Source organism: Heloderma suspectum, chromosome 1 (genome assembly GCF_057233095.1).
Source record: "Heloderma suspectum isolate Gila_16-S chromosome 1, 16-S_ref, whole genome shotgun sequence".
Taxonomy (NCBI): Eukaryota; Metazoa; Chordata; class Lepidosauria; order Squamata; family Helodermatidae; genus Heloderma; species Heloderma suspectum.
In genome coordinates, this window is record NC_139458.1 from 368,020,535 (window position 1) to 368,040,140 (window position 19,606).

At 42.4% G+C, this 19,606-nt stretch overlaps 1 protein-coding gene across 1 annotated transcript in view; it reads left to right on the plus strand.

The window, feature by feature from the left end:
• Nucleotides 1-19,606, plus strand: part of RYR2 (ryanodine receptor 2) — a 545,602-nt gene that overhangs the window by 346,708 nt on the left and 179,288 nt on the right. The window contains exons 53-58 of the mRNA XM_084828209.1: nt 8,253-8,416; nt 8,985-9,063; nt 10,271-10,360; nt 12,506-12,643; nt 13,640-13,717; nt 14,475-14,550. Coding sequence (XP_084684335.1) covers nt 8,253-8,416; nt 8,985-9,063; nt 10,271-10,360; nt 12,506-12,643; nt 13,640-13,717; nt 14,475-14,550 — 625 coding nt within the window. The remainder of the gene's footprint in view (nt 1-8,252; nt 8,417-8,984; nt 9,064-10,270; nt 10,361-12,505; nt 12,644-13,639; nt 13,718-14,474; nt 14,551-19,606) is intronic.

The following is a 19,606-nucleotide window of genomic DNA, read 5'->3' on the forward strand; positions in this document are numbered from 1 at the left end:
GCATTCGGCCTCACTGAAATCTGTGGTGGAATTCTCTGTCATCCCTAATCCCTGGTGTTATATTAGCCATTCTCCAGTCCTCTAGTACAGAGGCCAATCTTAGGGACATGTTACAATTTCACATCTGAGTTCTCTAGGAACTCTAGAATGGATACCATCTGGGCCTGGTGGTTTATTAACTTTTAGTTTGTCAATAAGGTTGAGAACTTCATCTTTCGTCACCGTGATTTGCTCAATTCCTCAGACTCCCTACCTGAAAACATCAATTCAGGCACAGGTATCTGTCCTATATCGTCTGCAGTGACAATGAGAAGAATTTATTTAGCTTCTCTGCAATCCCCTTACACTTCATTATTCCTTTAACTTTGTTCTGATATATGTAAATGGTTTTTTTGTTGCCCTTGATGTTGTTAGAGATATGTTCCTCAGTAGGCTTTCTTGCAGCTCTTATTGACTACTTGCATCTCCTTTGTGCAAGTTTGTGCTCCCTTTTGTTCTGTTCCTTTGGGCAAGACTTTCTGAAGGAAGCCTTCTTTTCTCTAATTGCTTCCTTGGCACTGATTGTTAACCAAACCATGCTAAGTAGCATGGTTACCAAGCTACTTGGACTTGGTGCTACTTTTCCTATCCTGTGGTACACATTCTAGCTGAGCTTCTATTAGGGATGGCGGAGAAATCCGCCACGGACTCCAGTGAGGCTGGATTCTTTAGAATCCGGCCCCCCAGAGTCCGTGGCGGAACGGACTGCTCCCCCCCCCGGCCACCCCACGAAGTCCAGTAGGCACAGACCCTACCTGGCGCTGGCCGGTCTGGGTCCATCCGCTGCCATCCACAGCCATCCACTGCTGGGCTGCAGATGCAAATGACGTCCGGTGTAGCGGATGCCTTTTGTGTCCTTGCCCTTGGCTGTGATAGGCTATGTAAATATTTACGTAGCCTATCATGGCCAAGGGCAGGGATGCAAATGGCGTCCGCTACACTGGACGCCATTTGCGTGGCAGCTGCCGGAAGTCCAGCTGTGGATGGGCCTGGCCGGCAGCTCCGTGGACTCGCCGTGGAGTGGAGCCAGCCAGGAAGGATTCCGGTGGGGGGATGGATTGCCTCCCCCCGCAGCGGATGCCCCAGACCGGACAGGTGAGTGGCATTCGTACACCCCTAGCTTCTATTATTGTGGTTTTGAGTAACCACATAGCATTTTGAAGGGATTTAATTCTCCCTTTCAACTTCCTCTTTACCAGTTCCCTCATTTTAGAGAAGTTTCCTCTTCTGAAGCCAATGTGACTGTGTTGGACTTGCTTGGCAATTTTCTACTATAATATATATTAAATCTGATAGCACTCTGGTCACTGTTTCAACAACACTCACATCTTGTACTAGGTCCTGGGCAGCACCACTTAGGATGAAATCCAGGGTCATCTCCCCTCTGGTCATTTCCATGACCAACTGTACTGGGGAACAGTCATTTAGGATGTCGAGAAATTTACTCTCTTTGTCGTGACTGGAACATGCATTTATCCAGTCTATGTGGGAGTAATTGAAGTCACCCTTTATTACAACCCTTCCTTGTAATAAATCCCTCCCTGATTTCATTTTCCATCTCAAGATCACCGTGAGCATTCTGGCGTGGGGGATAATTGCATGCTCCTAGTATTAAATTACTTTTCGAGCCTGGTATTGTCACCCACAACACTTCGATGTACAGACCAACACCTCCTTTCCAGTATGTCCTTCCCTGTCCCTTAGGGTTGATTCAGCCTGAATCAAATGCCTCCCAGTTCCTTTCAGCTTTCCCCAGGGCTCAGTTTAAAAGCTGCTCTGCCACCTTTTTAATGTTAAGCACCAGCAGTCTGGTTACAGCATGGTTCAATGGAATCTGTTCTCTTTTGCATAGGCCTGGCTTGTCCCAAAATGTTCCCCAGTGCCAAACAAATCTGAATCCCTCCTCTCTACGCCACCGACTCATCGCATTGAGACTCCTCAGCTTTGCCTCTCTAGCTGGCCCTGCGTGTAGAACAGGTAGCATTTTAGAGAAAGCCACCTTGGTGGACCTGGATTTCAACCTAGCAACCTAAATTTGGCTTCCAGGACTTCACGATGACATTTCCCCATGTCATTGGTACCAACATGGGCCATGACCACTGACTCCACCCCAGTACTATCTACAAAGCTATTTAGACGGCATGTGATATCTACAACCTTTGCACCAGCAGGCAATTTACCATGCAGTCTGCATGCCCATCACAAACACAGCTGTCTGTGTCTAATGATCAAGTCTCCCACTATCACAAGCACCCTGGAGGCTCATCCTCGTCACGAGAGGGTATTTGTTCATCCTCCGAGGAATGGGTCCCTTCAAAGGGATCACTTCCCTATTCCTCAGAATAACGCCCTCCTTCCCTGAGATCCCAATTCTCCATGTCAGCAGAGGAGCTGTCACCCAGGAATTGGGGTATTGCTGTTAGGTCCCTAAAGGTCTCATCCACCAATCTCTCAGCTTCTCTGGGTCAGAAGCCTTGGTTTCAAGGAAATGTCCTTGTTCCCTGAGAGCCAGGAGCTCATTACACCGAGCACACACCCACGACTTATGTCCAGCTGGCAGGTACTCACACATGTGGCCGTCAGTGCAATATACTGGATGGTCCCCACACCCCCGCTGGCTTTCTACCTTGATAACTTTTAAAATTGTTATTATTGAGATCGTTTACCTGGAAAACTGTAGTTTATTAGGAGAAGGTGGGAAATTTATTTATAGTTACATATTTTTATTTATAGTTATTTATTTATAGTTACTTAATGGGAGACGGAGAGGAAGAATTGACCTCTTCGCCCTGATGCTAAACATGCATAGATACTTAACTTAACTGGCTTGTGTGCTGATGCTTTGTCGCTGGAGCTGAGATGCTTCGTCACTGGGGCTCCTCGTGCTCGGAGAGTCTCTACAACCTGGTTTTACCTTATAACTGATACTGTATTTTATATGCTGTGTTGCCACATTTATTAGTTTTATGTTGTTGATTTTATTGCAGTTGTATTTGTCTTATTATGTTTCTGTAAAACACCTAAAGAAATGTATTTCATGAGGCACTTAATACTTTTTTTAGTTCTACCAATATTTTGTTATAGACTGTGCACGTTGGCATAGCAGTTACATTTTCTTGTATATTGGATATTTCTCTCCCCCCCCCCCCCGCCCCCGTCACTTCTGGATGGTTTTGTATTGAATGAAACGTTTTATTTAGTAAGAGAAGGTGAGGGCTACAGAACTTTTGTATATGTAATTTATTTATTTATTTACTGTATGGCACACATTGCCAGGGAGTCTACAATGGTTTTATACGGTAGATGTTCTGGCGTGGGTAGTTGCTAGTCTTTGTTGCACTGATGCACCACAAGAGGGCGAACTAGCTTTTGTATATGGAAAACAGCAACACACACTAGATGTCTTCAAACTCAACAGTTACTTATTATGATTTATTATGATTTACACAGAACAACTTTGTAACTGGTACAGTCATACAGGCCCAGGATTGTCCTGGTCTCTCAGGAGATTCTGAAGGCCAAATGAGGCCTTCTGGTTGTTGCTGTTGTACAGTTATTCAGTCGTGTCCGACTCTTCGTGACCCCATGGGCCATAGCACGCCAGGCCTTCCTGTCCTCCACTCTCCTGGAGTGTGCTCAAGTTCATATTCATTGCATCGGTGATGCTATCTAGCCATCTCATCCTCTGCCGTCCCCTTCTCCTTTTGCCTTCAATCTTTCCCAACATCAGGCAGGGTCTTTTCCAGTGAGTTTTCTCTTCACATTAGGTGGCCAAAATATTTCAGCTTCAGCTTCAGTATCTGTCCTTCCAATGAGCACTCAGGGTTGATTTCCTTTAGGATTGACATTTGACCTCCTTGCAGTCCAGGGGACTCGTAAGAGTCTTCTCCAGCACCACAGTTTGAAAGCATCAATTCTTCGGCGCTGAGCCTTCCTTATAGTCCAGCTCTCACAGCCATGCATTATTTATTTATTTATTTATTTATTTATTGCATTTATACCCCGCCTTTCTCCCTCTCGCAAAGAACTCAAGGCGGCTTACATTATCCTCCTCCTCACCGTTGTATCCTCACAACAACAACCCTGTGAGGTAGGTTGGGCTGAGAGTCTGTGACTGGCCCAAAGTCACCCAGTGAGCTTCCATGGCCAAGTGGGGACTAGAACCCGGATCTCCCGGCTCCCAGTCCGTCACTCTCACCACTACACTACACTGGCTCTCTACCGGGAATTGCATTACTACTGGGAAAACCATAGCTTGGATTATACAGACCTTTGTTGGCAAGTGATGTCTCTGCTTCTTACTATGCTGTCTAGGTTTGCCATAGCTTTCCTCCCAAGGAGCAAGCGTCTTTTAATTTCATGGCTACAATCACCATCTGCAGTGATCTTGGAGCCCAAGAAAATAAAATCTGTCACTGCTTCCATTTCTTCCCCTTCTACATGCCAGGAAGTGATGGGGCCAGATGCCATGATCTTAGTTTTTTAATGTTGAGTTTCAAACCAGCTTTTGCACTCTCCACTTTCACCCTCAACAAGAGGCTCTTTAGATCCTCTTCTCTTTCTGCCTTTAGGGTGGTATCGTCTTCGTATCTGAGGTTGTTGATAATTCTCCCGGCAATCTTAATTCCGACCTGTGATTCATCCAAACCGGCATTTCTCATGATGTACTCTGCATATAAGTTAAATAAGCAGGGCGACAATATACAGCCTTATCGTACTCCTTTCCCAATTTTGAACCAATCGGTTGTTCCGTGTCCGGTTCTTACTGTCGCTTCTTGACCCGCATACAGGTTTCTCAGGAGACAGGTAAGGTGGTCTGGTACTCCCATCTCTTTAAGAATTTGCCACAGTTTGTTGTGATCCACACAATCAAAGGCTTTAGCGTAGTCAGTGAAGCAGAAATAGACATTTTTTCTGGAATTCTCTTGCTTTCTCCACGATCCAGCGAATGTTGGCGATTTGATCTCTAGTTCCTCTGCCTCTTCGAAACCCCGCTTGTACTTCCAGTAGTTCTCGGTTCACATGATGCTGAAGCCTAGCTTGTAGGATTTTGAGCATCACCTTGCTGGCATGTGAAATGAGCGCAATTGTGCAGTAGTTTGAACACTCTTTGGCATTGCCCTTCTTTGGAACTGGAATGTAAACTGACCTTTTCCAGTCTTGTGGCCACTGTTGAGTGTTCCAAATTTGTTGGCATATTGAGTGCAGCACTTTAACAGCATCGTGTTTTAGGATCTTAAATAGCTCAGCTGGAATACTGTCATCTCTGCTAGTTTTGTTGTTACTAATGCTTCCTAAGGCCCACTTGATTTCACTCTCTAGGATGTCCAGCTCAAGTTCAGTGACCGCACTATCATGGCTATCAGGGACATTCAGATCTTTCCTGTATAGTTCTTCTGTGCATTCTTTCCACCTCTGCTTAATCTCTTCTGCTTCTGTTAGGTCCCTGCCTTTTTTGTCCTTTATCATGCCCATCTTTGCACAAAACGTTCCCTTGACATCTCCGATTTTCTTGAAAAGATCTCTAGTCTTTTCCATTCTATTCTTTTCCTCAATTTCTTTGCATTGTTCATTTAAGAAGGCCTTCTTGTCTCTCCTTGCTATTCTCTGGAACTCTGCATTCAGTTGGATAGATCTTCCCCTTTCTCCCTTGCTTTTCGCTTCCCTTCTTTCCTCAGCTACTTGTAAAGCCTCCTCAGACAGCCACTTGGCTTTCTTGCATTTCTTTTTCTTTGGGATGGATTGAGTTGCTGCCTCCTGAACAATGTTACGGACCTCTGTCCATAGTTCCTCAGGCACTCTGTCTATCAGGTCTAATCCCTGAAATCTATTCCTCACCTCCACTGTATATTCGTAAGGGATATGATTTAGGTCATACCTGAATGGTTTAGTGGTTTTCCCTACGTTCTTCAATTTAAACTGAAATTTTGCAATAAGAAACTCATGATCTGAGCCACAGTCAGCTCCAGGTCTTGTTTTGACTGACTGTATAGAGCTTCTCCATCTTTGGCTGCAAAGGACATAATCAATCTGATTTCGATATTGACCATCTGGTGATGTCCATGTGTAGAGTCGCCTGTTGTGCTGTTGGAAAAGAGTGTTTGCTATAATCAGCGTGTTCTCTTGGCAAAACTCTATTAGCCTTTGTCCTGCTTCATTTTGTACACCAAGGCCATGCTTGCCTGTTATCCCGGTGATTTCTTGACTTCCTACGTTAGCATTCCAATCCCCTATGATGAAGAGGACATCTTTTTTTTGGTGTTAGTTCTAGAAGGTGTTGTAGGTCTTCATAGAACCGATCAACCTCAGCTTTTTTGGCATCAGTAGTTGGGGCATAGACTTGAATTACTGTGATGTTGAATGGTTTGCCTTGGATTCGTACTGAGATCATTCTATCGTTTTTGAGATTGTACCCCAGTACTGCTTTTCCCACCCTTTTGTTGACTATGAGTGCTACTCCATTTCTTTTAAGGGATTCTTGCCCACAGTCGTAGATATAATGGTCACCTGAATTAAATTCGCCCATGCCTGTCCATTTTAGTTCGCTGATTCCCAAGATGTTGATGTTCAATCTTGCCATCTCATGTTTGACCACCTCCAGCTTACCTTGATTCATTGATCTAACATTCCAGGTTCCTAAACACTATTGTTCTTTACAGCATTGGACTTCCTTTTCACCACCAGACACATCCACAGCTGAGTGTCCTTTCGGCTTTGGCCCAGCCGCTTCACTCTTTCTGGCGCTACTTGGAAATTCCCTCTGCTCTTCCCCAGTAGTATATTGGACACCTTCCGACCTGAGGGGCTCATCTTCCGGCGTCATCTCTTTTAGCCTTGTGATACGTTCCATGGGGTTTTCTTGGCAAGAATACTGGAGTGGGTTGCCATTTCCTTCTCCACATTTTGTCAGAACTCTCCGCCATGACCTGTCTGTCTTGGGTGGCCCTGCACGGCATAGCTTATGGCTTCACTGAGTTATGCAAGCCCCTTCACCACAACAAGGCAGTGATCCATGAGAGGCCTTCTGGGCTTGCCTCTTATAGATGCACTGCGCAACAAGAACTATGTCTTACTTTTTAAAATTTACATTCCATTGAATTTCATGCTTAAGTTTTGGAACAGAGATTTGATTAGAAGTGAGTAGAAAAAGCTGTTCCATATGTGGTTATTTGTTTGTTTGTGTGTTTGTAATGATAAGTGGGTTTTAAAAAAATTATTACATAGGTCATAACTGATAGCTCGTCTTTATGTATGAGCAAGCACTTGTATATCCACACCTGGTTTTCTTTCCCCCCATTTTCTGGCAATTGCTCCTCATGCTGTGTTGGATGCTGTGCCTGATGTTCTGCCAATTTGTGAGAGCACCTTATCAGCTGCATGTTTGGAGGAGACCATTATGTGGCTGTTAACATGGGTTACCATAAATATATATTATTTTTCATCCTTCAGTTTCAGTTTATACTCTACAGAATTTAAAATAAATAAATAAATTACAACGCTAAAATAAACATAAGCAATAAAAAAGTTGCTTTCAAAAATAGATGTTGCACTATTTTTTTTTTTAAGTACACTAATGTGTTCTACAAGATACTAAAGGCCAAGCTAGAAATGACATTAAAGGTGTCTTTGGATTTAAGGTGCAGGTTTTAAAACTGCAAATAATATTAGCTGGAGTGGGTGGAGTGGATTTGACTATTCAGATCTCAGTAGGTGTGGAAGGTGAATTTAACCCTTTCCTCCTCTGCTGTGGACTCGAGAAAAATCCATCCTTTGAAAGTGTTGTTTGCATTTGAAAGAAAACTCCCATTGCTGCCAATATGGGATTCCCCCCCCCCCCACACACACACACAAATGTCAGCTGCAGAAGAGGGGATTTCTTCAGGACTACAGCAGGGGAGGAAAGAGTTACATTTTCCCTCAGTAACCTCCACTGACGCTATTTTTGTTTGTTAAAACCATGTTAAATATAAAGATGCATTTAATGTCACATCTGATTTGGTCCTAAGGAACCTGGACGTGAAAGGCATGGTCGTCTATAGTGAGCTCATCTTATGATAATGAAAGAACAGCTCACCCCACTGATGAACTAACCATGGTATATAAAAATGCAAGAAATGACAGCTCAGCTAATGAAGGGTTAATAATTTTCTAGCAAAAATGGAGGCTGTCTCAGTTCATTGCTAAGTCTTTTGTACTGTACTTTGTATCTACAGAAATACGAACAGGAACTATTCAAACTAGCTTTGCCCTGCCTGAGTGCTGTTGCAGGGGCTTTACCTCCTGATTACATGGAATCAAATTATGTTGGTGTGATGGAAAAACAAGCTTCCATGGATTCAGATGGGAACTTCAATCCACAACCTGTTGATACTTCAAAGTAAGGATTTATTCTACCACAGAATATTTTGATTATACGCATTGTTTGGGGCAAAAATTTAAAATAATGCAAAATGAATGCAATCTTCCTTGCGTTAGCACTTTTAAAATATCTAGCCTTGCTTCTTGAAACAAAGCACCTATTCTAAATGATAAACAGAATTACCAACAACTCATTATTCTTGAACTATTTGTTTGTGAAAGTCTATTCTTGAATACACATATATTCAAATGCCTTATTTGGGATGATTCATAGGTTAGAAATTTTATTTGGCTTTTGTTTTCAGTGGCTATAAAGTATTACTGATTTTCCTATCAAATTAAGTGCAACTGTGGTCTTAAGTATTTCTCATGTTCAGTATCCTATCTCTTCTACACCCCACCCCCAAATTGTTCTAAGATGATAAAATACCAATATTATATTCTGATACTCTGAGAACAATATTAGAATTTGACAGAGAAATGCAAATACAATGGTATGATGAAGTGATTTTTTAAAAGTTAACATTAAAAAGAATGTAGTTTATTATTACGAAGTACTGATATTTGTCTGATTTGTTCTCATGCAGCATTACAATTCCTGAAAAGCTAGACTACTTTATTAACAAATATGCTGAACATTCCCATGATAAATGGTGCATGGAAAAGGTAAAGTATGTGTATCTCTATCTCTATATCTCTATATTGATAACATATTTTTTTTCAAGGCATATTTAAAGTATTATGAATCTACCTGGGTTATACTCTGAACATATTTTTCATTTCAGTACTCATCATGGAATCTTGGTTATGCTGCATTATTAGAATCATTTCATTTCTTGAATCAAACATTTTTCTTTAAATACATTTATATAAATGAGTAGTTCTTTTTATCATTTATACTAATATAATTAGTTAACATGTTTATTTTAATAAGGATTTTTGTATCTCTATTATCATCACATATTTGGATGGTTGCATTTGCATGCTTGTCTTCTACAATGTCATTTTTCAGATAGATCTGGAAAAATGAAAACACATAATTGCCTGATCCACTAATTTCCACTAGCAGATCTACTCTACCAACAGTGCAATTTGAAGTTGCATGGGATGGGGGGACACCTACAACCATCAAGCAGGCTATATTTGCAGTGCTTCTGCCCCATGAGTGCACTGCTTAATATATGTTCAATTTTGTTAATTGTTTATATCCTGAGAGCCCTTCCTAGGTGGCAAAAAGGCTATGTGAGCACAAAGTAAGCATGCAGGGTCTTAGTTCCCTGAATCAAAGCTTATCCATTGAAAGGTACTTTATGTCAATATTTACTACAAGTGGGATTTGCAACAAAATGTTGCAGTGTGCAGCGCTTTTGTTCAGTTTCCAGATACTCCATTCCTTCCCCCTCCCATTTTCTGTTCCTTTCTACTCAACATGCAGTCAGTATTCTGTGTCCACTGAGCATGCTTAGTTCTCACTGGACTTTTTTGAGGATGCCTTCCTCCGCACATAGTTTTTTTCCTAAATATTTTTTGTACTTCTGCAAATTTTGGGGTTTCCCCAAGCCTGCTGATACCTCCCTCTTGTGCATCAGTGGTGCTGTTATTAGTATATAAGATTCAAAGTTCTTAACTGCAGTATTTAGAATTTACATGAGCTTTGCATGACTATTTAGAATACAAGATTTTATTATTACTGCTATAGGACATTTTAAAATCAGAATGATCAGGGCACAAATATGGTGCTACATCTAATTCTTTTGGAGAGGGGTGGGTGTAGGACTGATAGCATGCAAAAAGAGCATCCAAACCATAAATGGCATCAAGATTCCTGATCAACTTATCCCCCTCCCCCTCCTTTTTTTTTTAACTTTGTCAGTTTGCAAATGGGTGGATATATGGTGAAACATACTCAGAATCTTCCAAAGTGCAGCCATTAATGAAACAATATAAACTGTTATCAGAAAAGGTAAGATCATGTGAAATGTTTTGTTTCTAGTAATTCTTTTTCTTTTGATTATTAAAAGAAGGAACTAATTTAAGTGGTTTCTCAATGAATAGACAAATTCCTTGGTGCTTAGAAAAACATAATGCTATTTCTCCTATCATATGTAAGAATACATTCTAAGTTGGGAAAGCAGGACTAATAACCTCTTCTTGGAAGGTGTGAACTTCCCATACATTCCCATTCTGTTTCCAGCCTGAGGCAGGATTTGTGAGAGCTCTTTAGAAGTGCCAGCAAAGGAAGTGAAAGACAGAAAGTATGTGTCTGTGTGTGTGTTAGAGAAAGAGAACACAGGAAACAGTAGAAACAACTCCAGCCCAGTCCTTTATTCATTCAGAGGAAAGGATCTCAACCTTAGCACTAAAGATGAAGATGAGCAGATCAGTCCACTTTCAGTCTTTGGCCAGCCTCCTGGGGATGAAGATGTCCAGCATGGAGTCCTTTCCTTAGGCTTGCCCGCACTCCAGCCCACAAAGGTTCCTTCTGTCCTTCCAGGATTAGAAATTCTCGAGGCTTAACCCACACATTCAAATTTCCCAAGCTGTACACAAGTCCTTATCTTTGTTGAACAGAAAGAACACATTTGCTCCTGTTCATTTCCAGAGAATGGGAGTGGCACATACTAAATTTGTGCTGCTCTGCCACATTTTTTTGTGAACTGTACTAGGCCCCTTCAACAGCATTGCACATTTTTTGTCACCTTTCGGCTTCCATCACTGGGAAAAAGGTCTCCTTCCCTCTTATTGAGAGAATGCATTGCTCTTGTATACTCCTTATCCAGCTTGCAGGTCTCAGGAAGCATTATGTGATGGCTCAAATGTGTGGTGGCTTCTGCAGCTTCCTAGGAGAGAACCCCCTTGAAGGATCTGTGGGACAACTACATAGCCACTATACCTATGCTTTAACCATAGAGTACTTCAAACTGTCTTCAAGCCTTGGAGTTTGGTTGTCTCAACAGTTTAAGCACAGGGGATTCCTTCCTTCCTTCCCAGGGATGTACTGTTTTTTTAACTTCACAATTTAGAATGTTCTCCTCCCTACAAGAAGGGAAAAAGAAGTTCTCCCGGAGGTTATCTTGAGACAGATTACTCCTCCCAGTTACTCCAAAGGCATGGCCATGACAATCAAAGCCTTAATCCAATTTCCAGTGGAAGAGACCCCACCTAGTTCTGCTGCTATCTTCTCCACAGCAATAGGGTTTTTTTTGGAGTTCCTGCTTACAGGACTAGCTATTTTGGTTCTTCCTACCCTGCTTTTGACAGTTAACTTAGAATCTCCTCCTCCCTATGAGAAGGACAGAAACTCATTAATTAAGAGCTTCCTTTTCCCCTAAACTGAATGGCATTATTTGAGGATGCTACTGAAATGAAGAGTAATTAGATACCACCATTCTGCACACTGCTTCAAAGCCACACTATTTCCTTATAATACTGGAATACTAGTGTATTCCTCAAATGTTTACATTACATGAATCTTTAAACAAAAAAGTGGCTTTTACTAGTTTGCTTTTCTCTTCTTCTTGATCAGTGTTTACAAAATCAATTTATCACTTCCCTTGTCATGCATTGTCTAATTATTACCTGTTGAGATGAGTATAATGATAAGAGATGACTAGTAGTATGATAACGTGATAATCACTATTTCATACAGTGAGATTAACAATTCAATTATCCCACCTGGCACCCTAGTTCTAATTGCATTTTTAAAAAGTTAGTGACATTGGGTGGTATCCAGTGTTAGTCTAACTTAAGTCCTATTCATTTCAATGGCTTTACTCTAAGTAGGGCTGATATTGGGTACTACTCAGTGACGGCAGTAGAACTTGCTTTAAAATAGGTGTTCATAGGATCAAGCTAGATCTCTTCATTTATAGATTTTCCTCTCAATATGCACATGCTGGGTGATCTGTTAGTTATTCCTAAGCTTGAATGCTATACCAGGTCCAGTGAAAGGTCTGGAGCTAACCTGATGAAGCTACCTAGAGATCCCTGTAAGGCATTTTGAAGAATGGAATATATGTGCAATAACTAAAATAAAGTAACTGAATTGCCTCTCTCCAGCTCAGTTACTTGGTGACTAACAGGATGATCGTATCTGTCCTTTTCCTAGGAAAAAGAAATTTACAGATGGCCAATCAAAGAGTCTCTGAAAACCATGCTTGCTTGGGGATGGCGGGTTGAAAGAACAAGGGAAGGAGATACTATGGCTCTTTATAATAGGCCACGTCGAATATCACAGACAAGTCAGGTACATCCTATGTCAAGCCGCTAGTGTTTCCTGTGCTTCTGCTTAGTAACCTCATCTCAAGTATCCTCTGGTTATTTATTAAAGATAAAGGGCTGGGTTGGAGGCAGATGATTTGGCATGCCCTCACCAGAGGGATTTGTCTGCAGTGCTTCTTTAGTTGTATTATCACATTAAAACAAAACAGAGGGGCAAGGGGAACAAAGCTGTCTCGGTATGCAGTTCTGAATATTTCAAGTAGTATAGCATGAATTTTACATTATAATGACATATTTTGTATGTGTACTTTAAACTTGTTATTGTTAAAGAGGAAATGCAACTACTCCTGATATATTATTATTATTAGGACTGCAATATTTTATAGAAAATAGCACAATCCAATTAATTAATCAGTCTGCACTGTGTTGAAAGGGAGGAGCCTGGGGAAAGAGAAATACCAGCATTTGTTTTTAAAATATTTTTTGCCTTTTCTAGTAGATTAGCCTTTTCTTCAAGGAGCACAGAATCTAAATTATAGATGAAACATGTTTTCACTTCCATAAGCACTTTGGCTTCAGTCGTTAGGTATACCAGTGAAATTACTGAGGCTGGATGAGCTAAAACTCTTACTGTCTACCTGCAATGTCTGAAAGAGTATTGCATTAAGGACCAGCATATTTTATCTTTTAGTTCTAACCTATATATCTTTGATTTTACATGTGTCAATTATTCATTTATCTAAATGGAAAACTGCCATGATTGGATTCCATGTGTGCAAAAAGTGACAGTTTTGCACTAACTGCCTTCTTTTTAGTATTTTAACTTTGCCTAGCTCTAATTAATCTGCAGCATTTTGCAGTTTAATAGAGAAACATGTAGACTTGATAAATTGTCAATTGTTCCCTCTTCCCTGATGGATGTGTTAATAAACATCTCCTTTGTAAGCTGTCATTAAAGTTTTTGTATCTAACGTGTTTGATCATTCATTTTTCTTTTACACATCTGCTAATATTTATTCAGGTTTCTGTAGATACTGTCCATGGCTATAATCCCCGTGCAATTGACATGAGTAATGTTACCCTCTCCAGAGAGCTGCATGTAAGTTATATCACAGTTAATGTGATGTATTAAAAACATTTAAGAAAGCTTTTTTTTTTGTTTTTTCATTGTTTGTCTAATTAAAATTCCCTGTTTATTCTCTGGTAGGTATCATTCTCCCTGATGTCTGACATCTACTGTAAAACATGTATTTTAAGTTCATGCTTCTAGTATTTTAGTTATAAAATTCTGCAAGAAGCTCACATAGATTTTTTTTAAGCATCAAAGCAAGTAACTGGATTGGAGCTACTGGATGCAAGCAAGTCCTGAACTTTCTCTTTGGCTTTCTTCATTGCCAGCTATGGATGAGAAAAAGAATACTGTTATTCCGTTACTTATACTGTTGTGCAACCCTGCCTGACATAGTAAGCAGTGGCAGTGACATGTACAGAGGGATTTGGTTCATAACCATGGCTGTTTCAACAAGCCTTTTTGTTTTAGAAATTATCTTGTTTAGTCTGGTGTCTTACACCCTTTTGTAATTTTCCACACAGAGGCTTGGATCACCTCCCCCTGCAGGTGCATCCCATGATCAGAACTCTGCTCACATTATGTTTGAGATCATTTCTTGAAGCTTAGATTTGTAAAATTAATGTTTGAAGCCATTTATTTTGGAGAAAAAAATGAAACTTGTCTTTATTTGATGTTTGTTTCTGCTAAGGCAACCTTTGCAAAAAAGCACGATAATACATTTTAAAAATGCAAAACCATTAGCCATTATGAAAAACACACACACCATATCCTTTCTTTTTTTCAGGCTATGGCTGAGATGATGGCTGAAAACTATCACAACATATGGGCAAAGAAAAAAAAAATGGAACTTGAGGCAAAAGGTAAATCTGCTTACACCTTTACAAAAATATGAAAGATCATCTTAGGTTACCCAGCAATAGTCATTGCTAAAGAATGTCAGGACTTAAATATCAGGACCTGCATTTTGAAGTAGAAAACTGATGTATTTATGGAAAAAGTGGCCACAGATTCAGTTATATATTTTAGAACATTTAAACATGTTCAGAAAACTAGTAACAATCTCTATCCTGAATCGTACTTAGAACCATACCTATCTTTTTTGCTTATATAACTGGAGTGCTTCATACATTGATGGCACTGTGCAATACAAATCAATCCTAGTGTAGTTTGAACATAAGTAACAAGCTGATTCGAAATAACCTTGGAACTGAATATCTTTTTTTTGGTGACGTTCCGTACTGATTCTCCTACCTAGTAAAGTTCGTGCCAATACAAGAACTCCTCCCCGCCTCCTGGCCCCCAAAAGCATTTTTTTTTTTGTAATGGTACCTGAGGCCCACTTCCCCAGTTGTACACATTTATTTGTTTATTTCATTTCTATACCGCTCAATAGCCAAAGCTCTCTGGGTGGTTCACAAAAATTAAAACCACAAAGTGCAGCATAAAACAATATAAAATATGAAAGCTTAAACCCACAATATAACAGTACAACCAGAATACAATCTAGCAGCAATGCAGAGATTTAAAATATAGATTTAAAACACCAGACAACTAAAAGATTAGGAAGCTAAAATGCTAACATACTGGGAGAATACACGTAGGAACCCATTGGGTTCAACAATAGTCTATTTTATGCACAGAAGTAGTCCACTTCAGAGTTTAAAGGGGATTCATGTATTGCTGCTGTTTGGATTAGATTGGTGTTTCCAGCAGGCCTTCAAGCTCACATATAGTGTTGCTGGAGTAACCCTAACCTTGACAACCAGACGTCAGCTTCCCATCAGTTACTCTGCTTGGTCAGTGTTACGGATGTACGAAAGTCACTTACCTGGTCCCGCAGCTTGCTTCGCGGTGGGGGGGAGGCGCTTCGTTTCTCTCCCTGAAGTTCAGGCCGGGGGGGGAGGCGCCCCGCCTCGCCCGGCCGAAATTCAGGCCGGGGGGGGGAGGCGCCCCGCCTCGCCTGGCCAAAATTCAGGCCGGGGAGAAGCGCCCCATCTCCCCGGCCGCGAAATACAAAAGTGAATGTAAAAAAACAACACACACACGCGATAGGCTACGTAACGATTTACGTAGCCTATCACAGCTAGATTTCCAAAGTCAGCCGTGATAGGCTATGTAAATGGTTACGTAGCCTATCGCGTGTGTGTGTGTTTTTAACATTCACTTTGTAATAGCGGCAGCAGCAGCCGGTCGGAAGACCGGCCCCCGCCCCTGCCGAACCGCCACCGAAACGCTGCCGGGACCCGCCGCCGAGAGGGACATTCGAGGGAGGTAAGTCCCATCCCGGGGCAGGGGCAGGGGGGTGGCGGAGAATTTCACCGCCAATTTTGGGGGGCCGAATGCGTTGGCATTTGGCCTCCCCGAGATTCGTGAATAAATTCTCCGCCATCCCTAGTCAGTGTTAGGTATGTCAGAGAATTTCGCCACAAATCTTGGGGAGACCGAATGCCAGCGCATTCGGCCTCCCGAAATTGGTGGCGAAATGGTGTGCCACCCCCCCGCCCCCCTGGGACGGGACTTACCTTGGGGTAATCTCCCTGGTGGTGGCGGTTCAGCGGCAGCGGCTGCGGTGGCCGGTCTTCCGACCATCTGCTGCCGCCGCCATTTCCAGTAAAAAAACAAAACAAAACGTGATAGGCTACGTAAATGTTTATGTAGCCTATCACTGCTAGCTTTGTTGTTACTAATGCTTCCTAAGGCCCACTTGACTTCACTCTCTAGGATGTCCGGCTCAAGTTCAGTGACCGCACTATCATGGCTATCAGGGACATTAAGATCTTTCCTGCGTAGTTCTTCTGTGTATTCTTTCCACCTCTTCTTAATCTCATCTGCTTCTGTTAGGTCCCTGCCTTCTTTGTCCTTTATCATGCCCGTCTTTGCACAAAACGTTCCCTTGAGATCTCCAATTTTCTTGAAGAGATCTCTAGTCTTTCCCATTCTGTTGTTTTCCTCGATTTCTTTGCATTGTTCATTTAAGAAGGCCTTCTTGTCTCTCCTTGCTATTCTCTGGAACTCTGCATTCAGTTGGGTATATCTTCCCCTTTCTCCTTTGCTTTTCGCTTCCCTTCTTTCGTGAGCTACTTGTAAAGCCTCATCAGACAGCCACTTGGCTTTCTTGCATTTCTTTTTCTTTGGGACGGATTTCGTTGCTGCCTCCTGAACAATGTTACGGACCTCCGTCCATAGTTCCTCAGGCACTCTGTCTATCAGGTCTAATCCCTGAAATCTATTCCTCACCTCCACTGTATATTCATCTCCCAGCTTACACAGTTTATTGCAGCTTCTAGGAGCATGGTAGTAGCGTGATTTTGGCTTGGCCAGGAACATGCTGTCTGGTTTCTCGGTCTCTTCAGCACACACACTCAGGCAGTCTAACACTGGACACTCAAATTAGTGAGATTTCTTCATTGCAGGGAATCCCACGGCAAAAGCTTAACGGTTACGCTCTTCAGAAATCATATAGCTGATGGTCTACAGGCTCTATGAAATTCTAGGACAGTTCAAAGCTAAACACGGCTACCTCGACAGAGTTCTTCATCATGGTCTTTCCGCTTCATTCTTCCTTGGGACAGTCTTATGGCACACTTTTTACTCCAAGAGGGGTCTAGCCTGTGCCCTGGGGGCTGATTCTTCACTTTTATTCTCCATTTTGCGCCTTCATCTTCTGGGTCTTCATTTTCAGTTTCTATTTCTTAGGGATTTCATCTCAACCAGGCGAGGTGATGATGTTGCACAACTCAGAATGTTGTGGGCAATTTTCCTGCCCCCCCTCTCGGCGCGCTAGGCTAACAGCTACTTCTTCGGCCTCACACTCCCACGCTCCCACACTTCGTTAAAAGCCAGGCTGTCCTGCAACATTTCTCTAATTAACAGCCTCAGATCTTGTTCTTTTTTTTTCCTCTCAGCTCGACCTTGAGCTTTTTCTGTTTCCTCTCCCTATTCTGAATCTTTAAAAAAAAAAAAAATCTTTCCCCTTTTTTTTTTAACATACATCTGAAGGGGGTGCAAATCTTGCTTCCCCCACCTCCCATAGCCTCCCTCTTAAGATGAAGATGGACACAAAGAGGGAAGGGGATTGGTCAGTGAGTAAGGGGTCTCACTGGTCGACACACAAGGAATTTCACACCACGCACTTTGCTACTGGCCTGGGCACCCGGACGGTCAACGGTATGCAACAGAAACCGCAGTAGCCACTCACACAATCATCAGTTTTCACCACTTCATTCATCCATTCTTTGGGATGGATTGAGTTGCTGCCTCCTGAACAATGTTACGGGCCTCCGTCCATAGTTCCTCAGGCACTCTGTCTATCAGGTCTAATCCCTTAAATCTATTCCTCACCTCCACTGTATATTCATAAGGGATATGATTTAGGTCATACCTGAATGGTTTAGTGGTTTTTCCTACGTTCTTCAATTTAAGCCGAAATTTTGCAACAAGAAGCTCATGATCTGAGCCACAGTCAGCTCCAGGTCTTGTTTTTACTGACTGTATAGAGCTTCTCCATCTTTGGCTGCAAAGGACATAATCAATCTGATTTCGATATTGACCATCTCGTGATGTCCATGTGTAGAGTCGTCTCTTGTGCTGTTGGAAAAGAGTGTTTGCTATAATCAGTGTGTTCTCTTGGCAAAACTCTATTAGCTTTTGTCCTGCTTCATTTTGTACACCAAGGCCATGCCTGCCTGTTATCCCGGTGATTTCTTGACTTCCTACTTGAGCATTCCAATCCCCTATGATGAAGAGGACATCTTTTTTTGGCGTTAGTTCTAGAAGGTGTTGTAGGTCTTCATAGAACCGATCAACCTCAGCTTCTTCTGTTGCAGAACTCAGAGTCAGAGAGACCACGGAGTGAAGGAAAAAGAGTTTCTTTATTTAACGCGCGGGCTTAAGGCTGGAATCATTTCCAAAGAGCCAGAAGCCCCGATTTACATCAGCACATTGTTTTTATAGATATTGTGACACATAGGAAACGGCTCCTCCTCTCCTTTCCGTGTGGGGTTGCAGTCCTCAACATTTCTTCTCCTAGCACCATTGTTTATAATACAAGAAATGGGTTATAGGGTAGTCATGATAAGCAGAGAACAGAAGAGAACATGATATACAATAAGTAAAGAACAGGAACATGATATGCAATTTGACTTAACCTTAGCCTTGCTGACAAGTCAGGAGATTTCCACATTTTTGTTTTGCTAAACAATAACTTGGCAGTAACATGAGGCTACTTAGTCTGACACCCGATATGGCTGCTACTAGGGGTGGACGAAAGTCACTTACCTGTCCTCGAAGGACGTTCGCGGTGGGGGGGAGGTGCTTCGCTGCTCCCCCCGCGAAGTTCAGGCCGGGGGGGGGAGGCTTCCCGCCTCGCCCGGCCGAAATTCAGGCCAGGGGGGAGGCTTTCCGCCTCGCCCGGCCGAAATTCAGGCCGGGGAGGAGGCTTCCCGCCTCGCCCGGCCACGAACGCGAAAGTTCGTGGCCGGTTTACGTAGTTTACGTAGTTTATGAAAGTTTACGTAGACTACGGCGAAAATAAGGGCAACGCAAATAGCGTTGCCCTTATTTTCGCTGTAGTCTACGTAAATCTTTACGTAGACTACAGCGACCAAATAAGGAACAGGAATGGCGGCTCCCTATGGGGGCCGCCATTATCCGTACACACTTTTTTTTTTTTTTAAAGTCACCCGTGATAGGCTACGTGACGATTGACGTAGCCTATCACGGCTGACTTTGCAAATCTAGCCGTGATAGGCTACGTGAATCGTCACGTAGCCTATCAGGGGGCGTTTTTTTTTTCTTTTCTTTCATTGCAATGGCGGCGGCGGCAGCCGGTCGAAAGACCGGCTGCCGCTCCCGCCCCGCTCGAACACCCGCCGAACCGCCAGCTGGACCCGCCGCCGGGAGGGACATTCGGCGAAG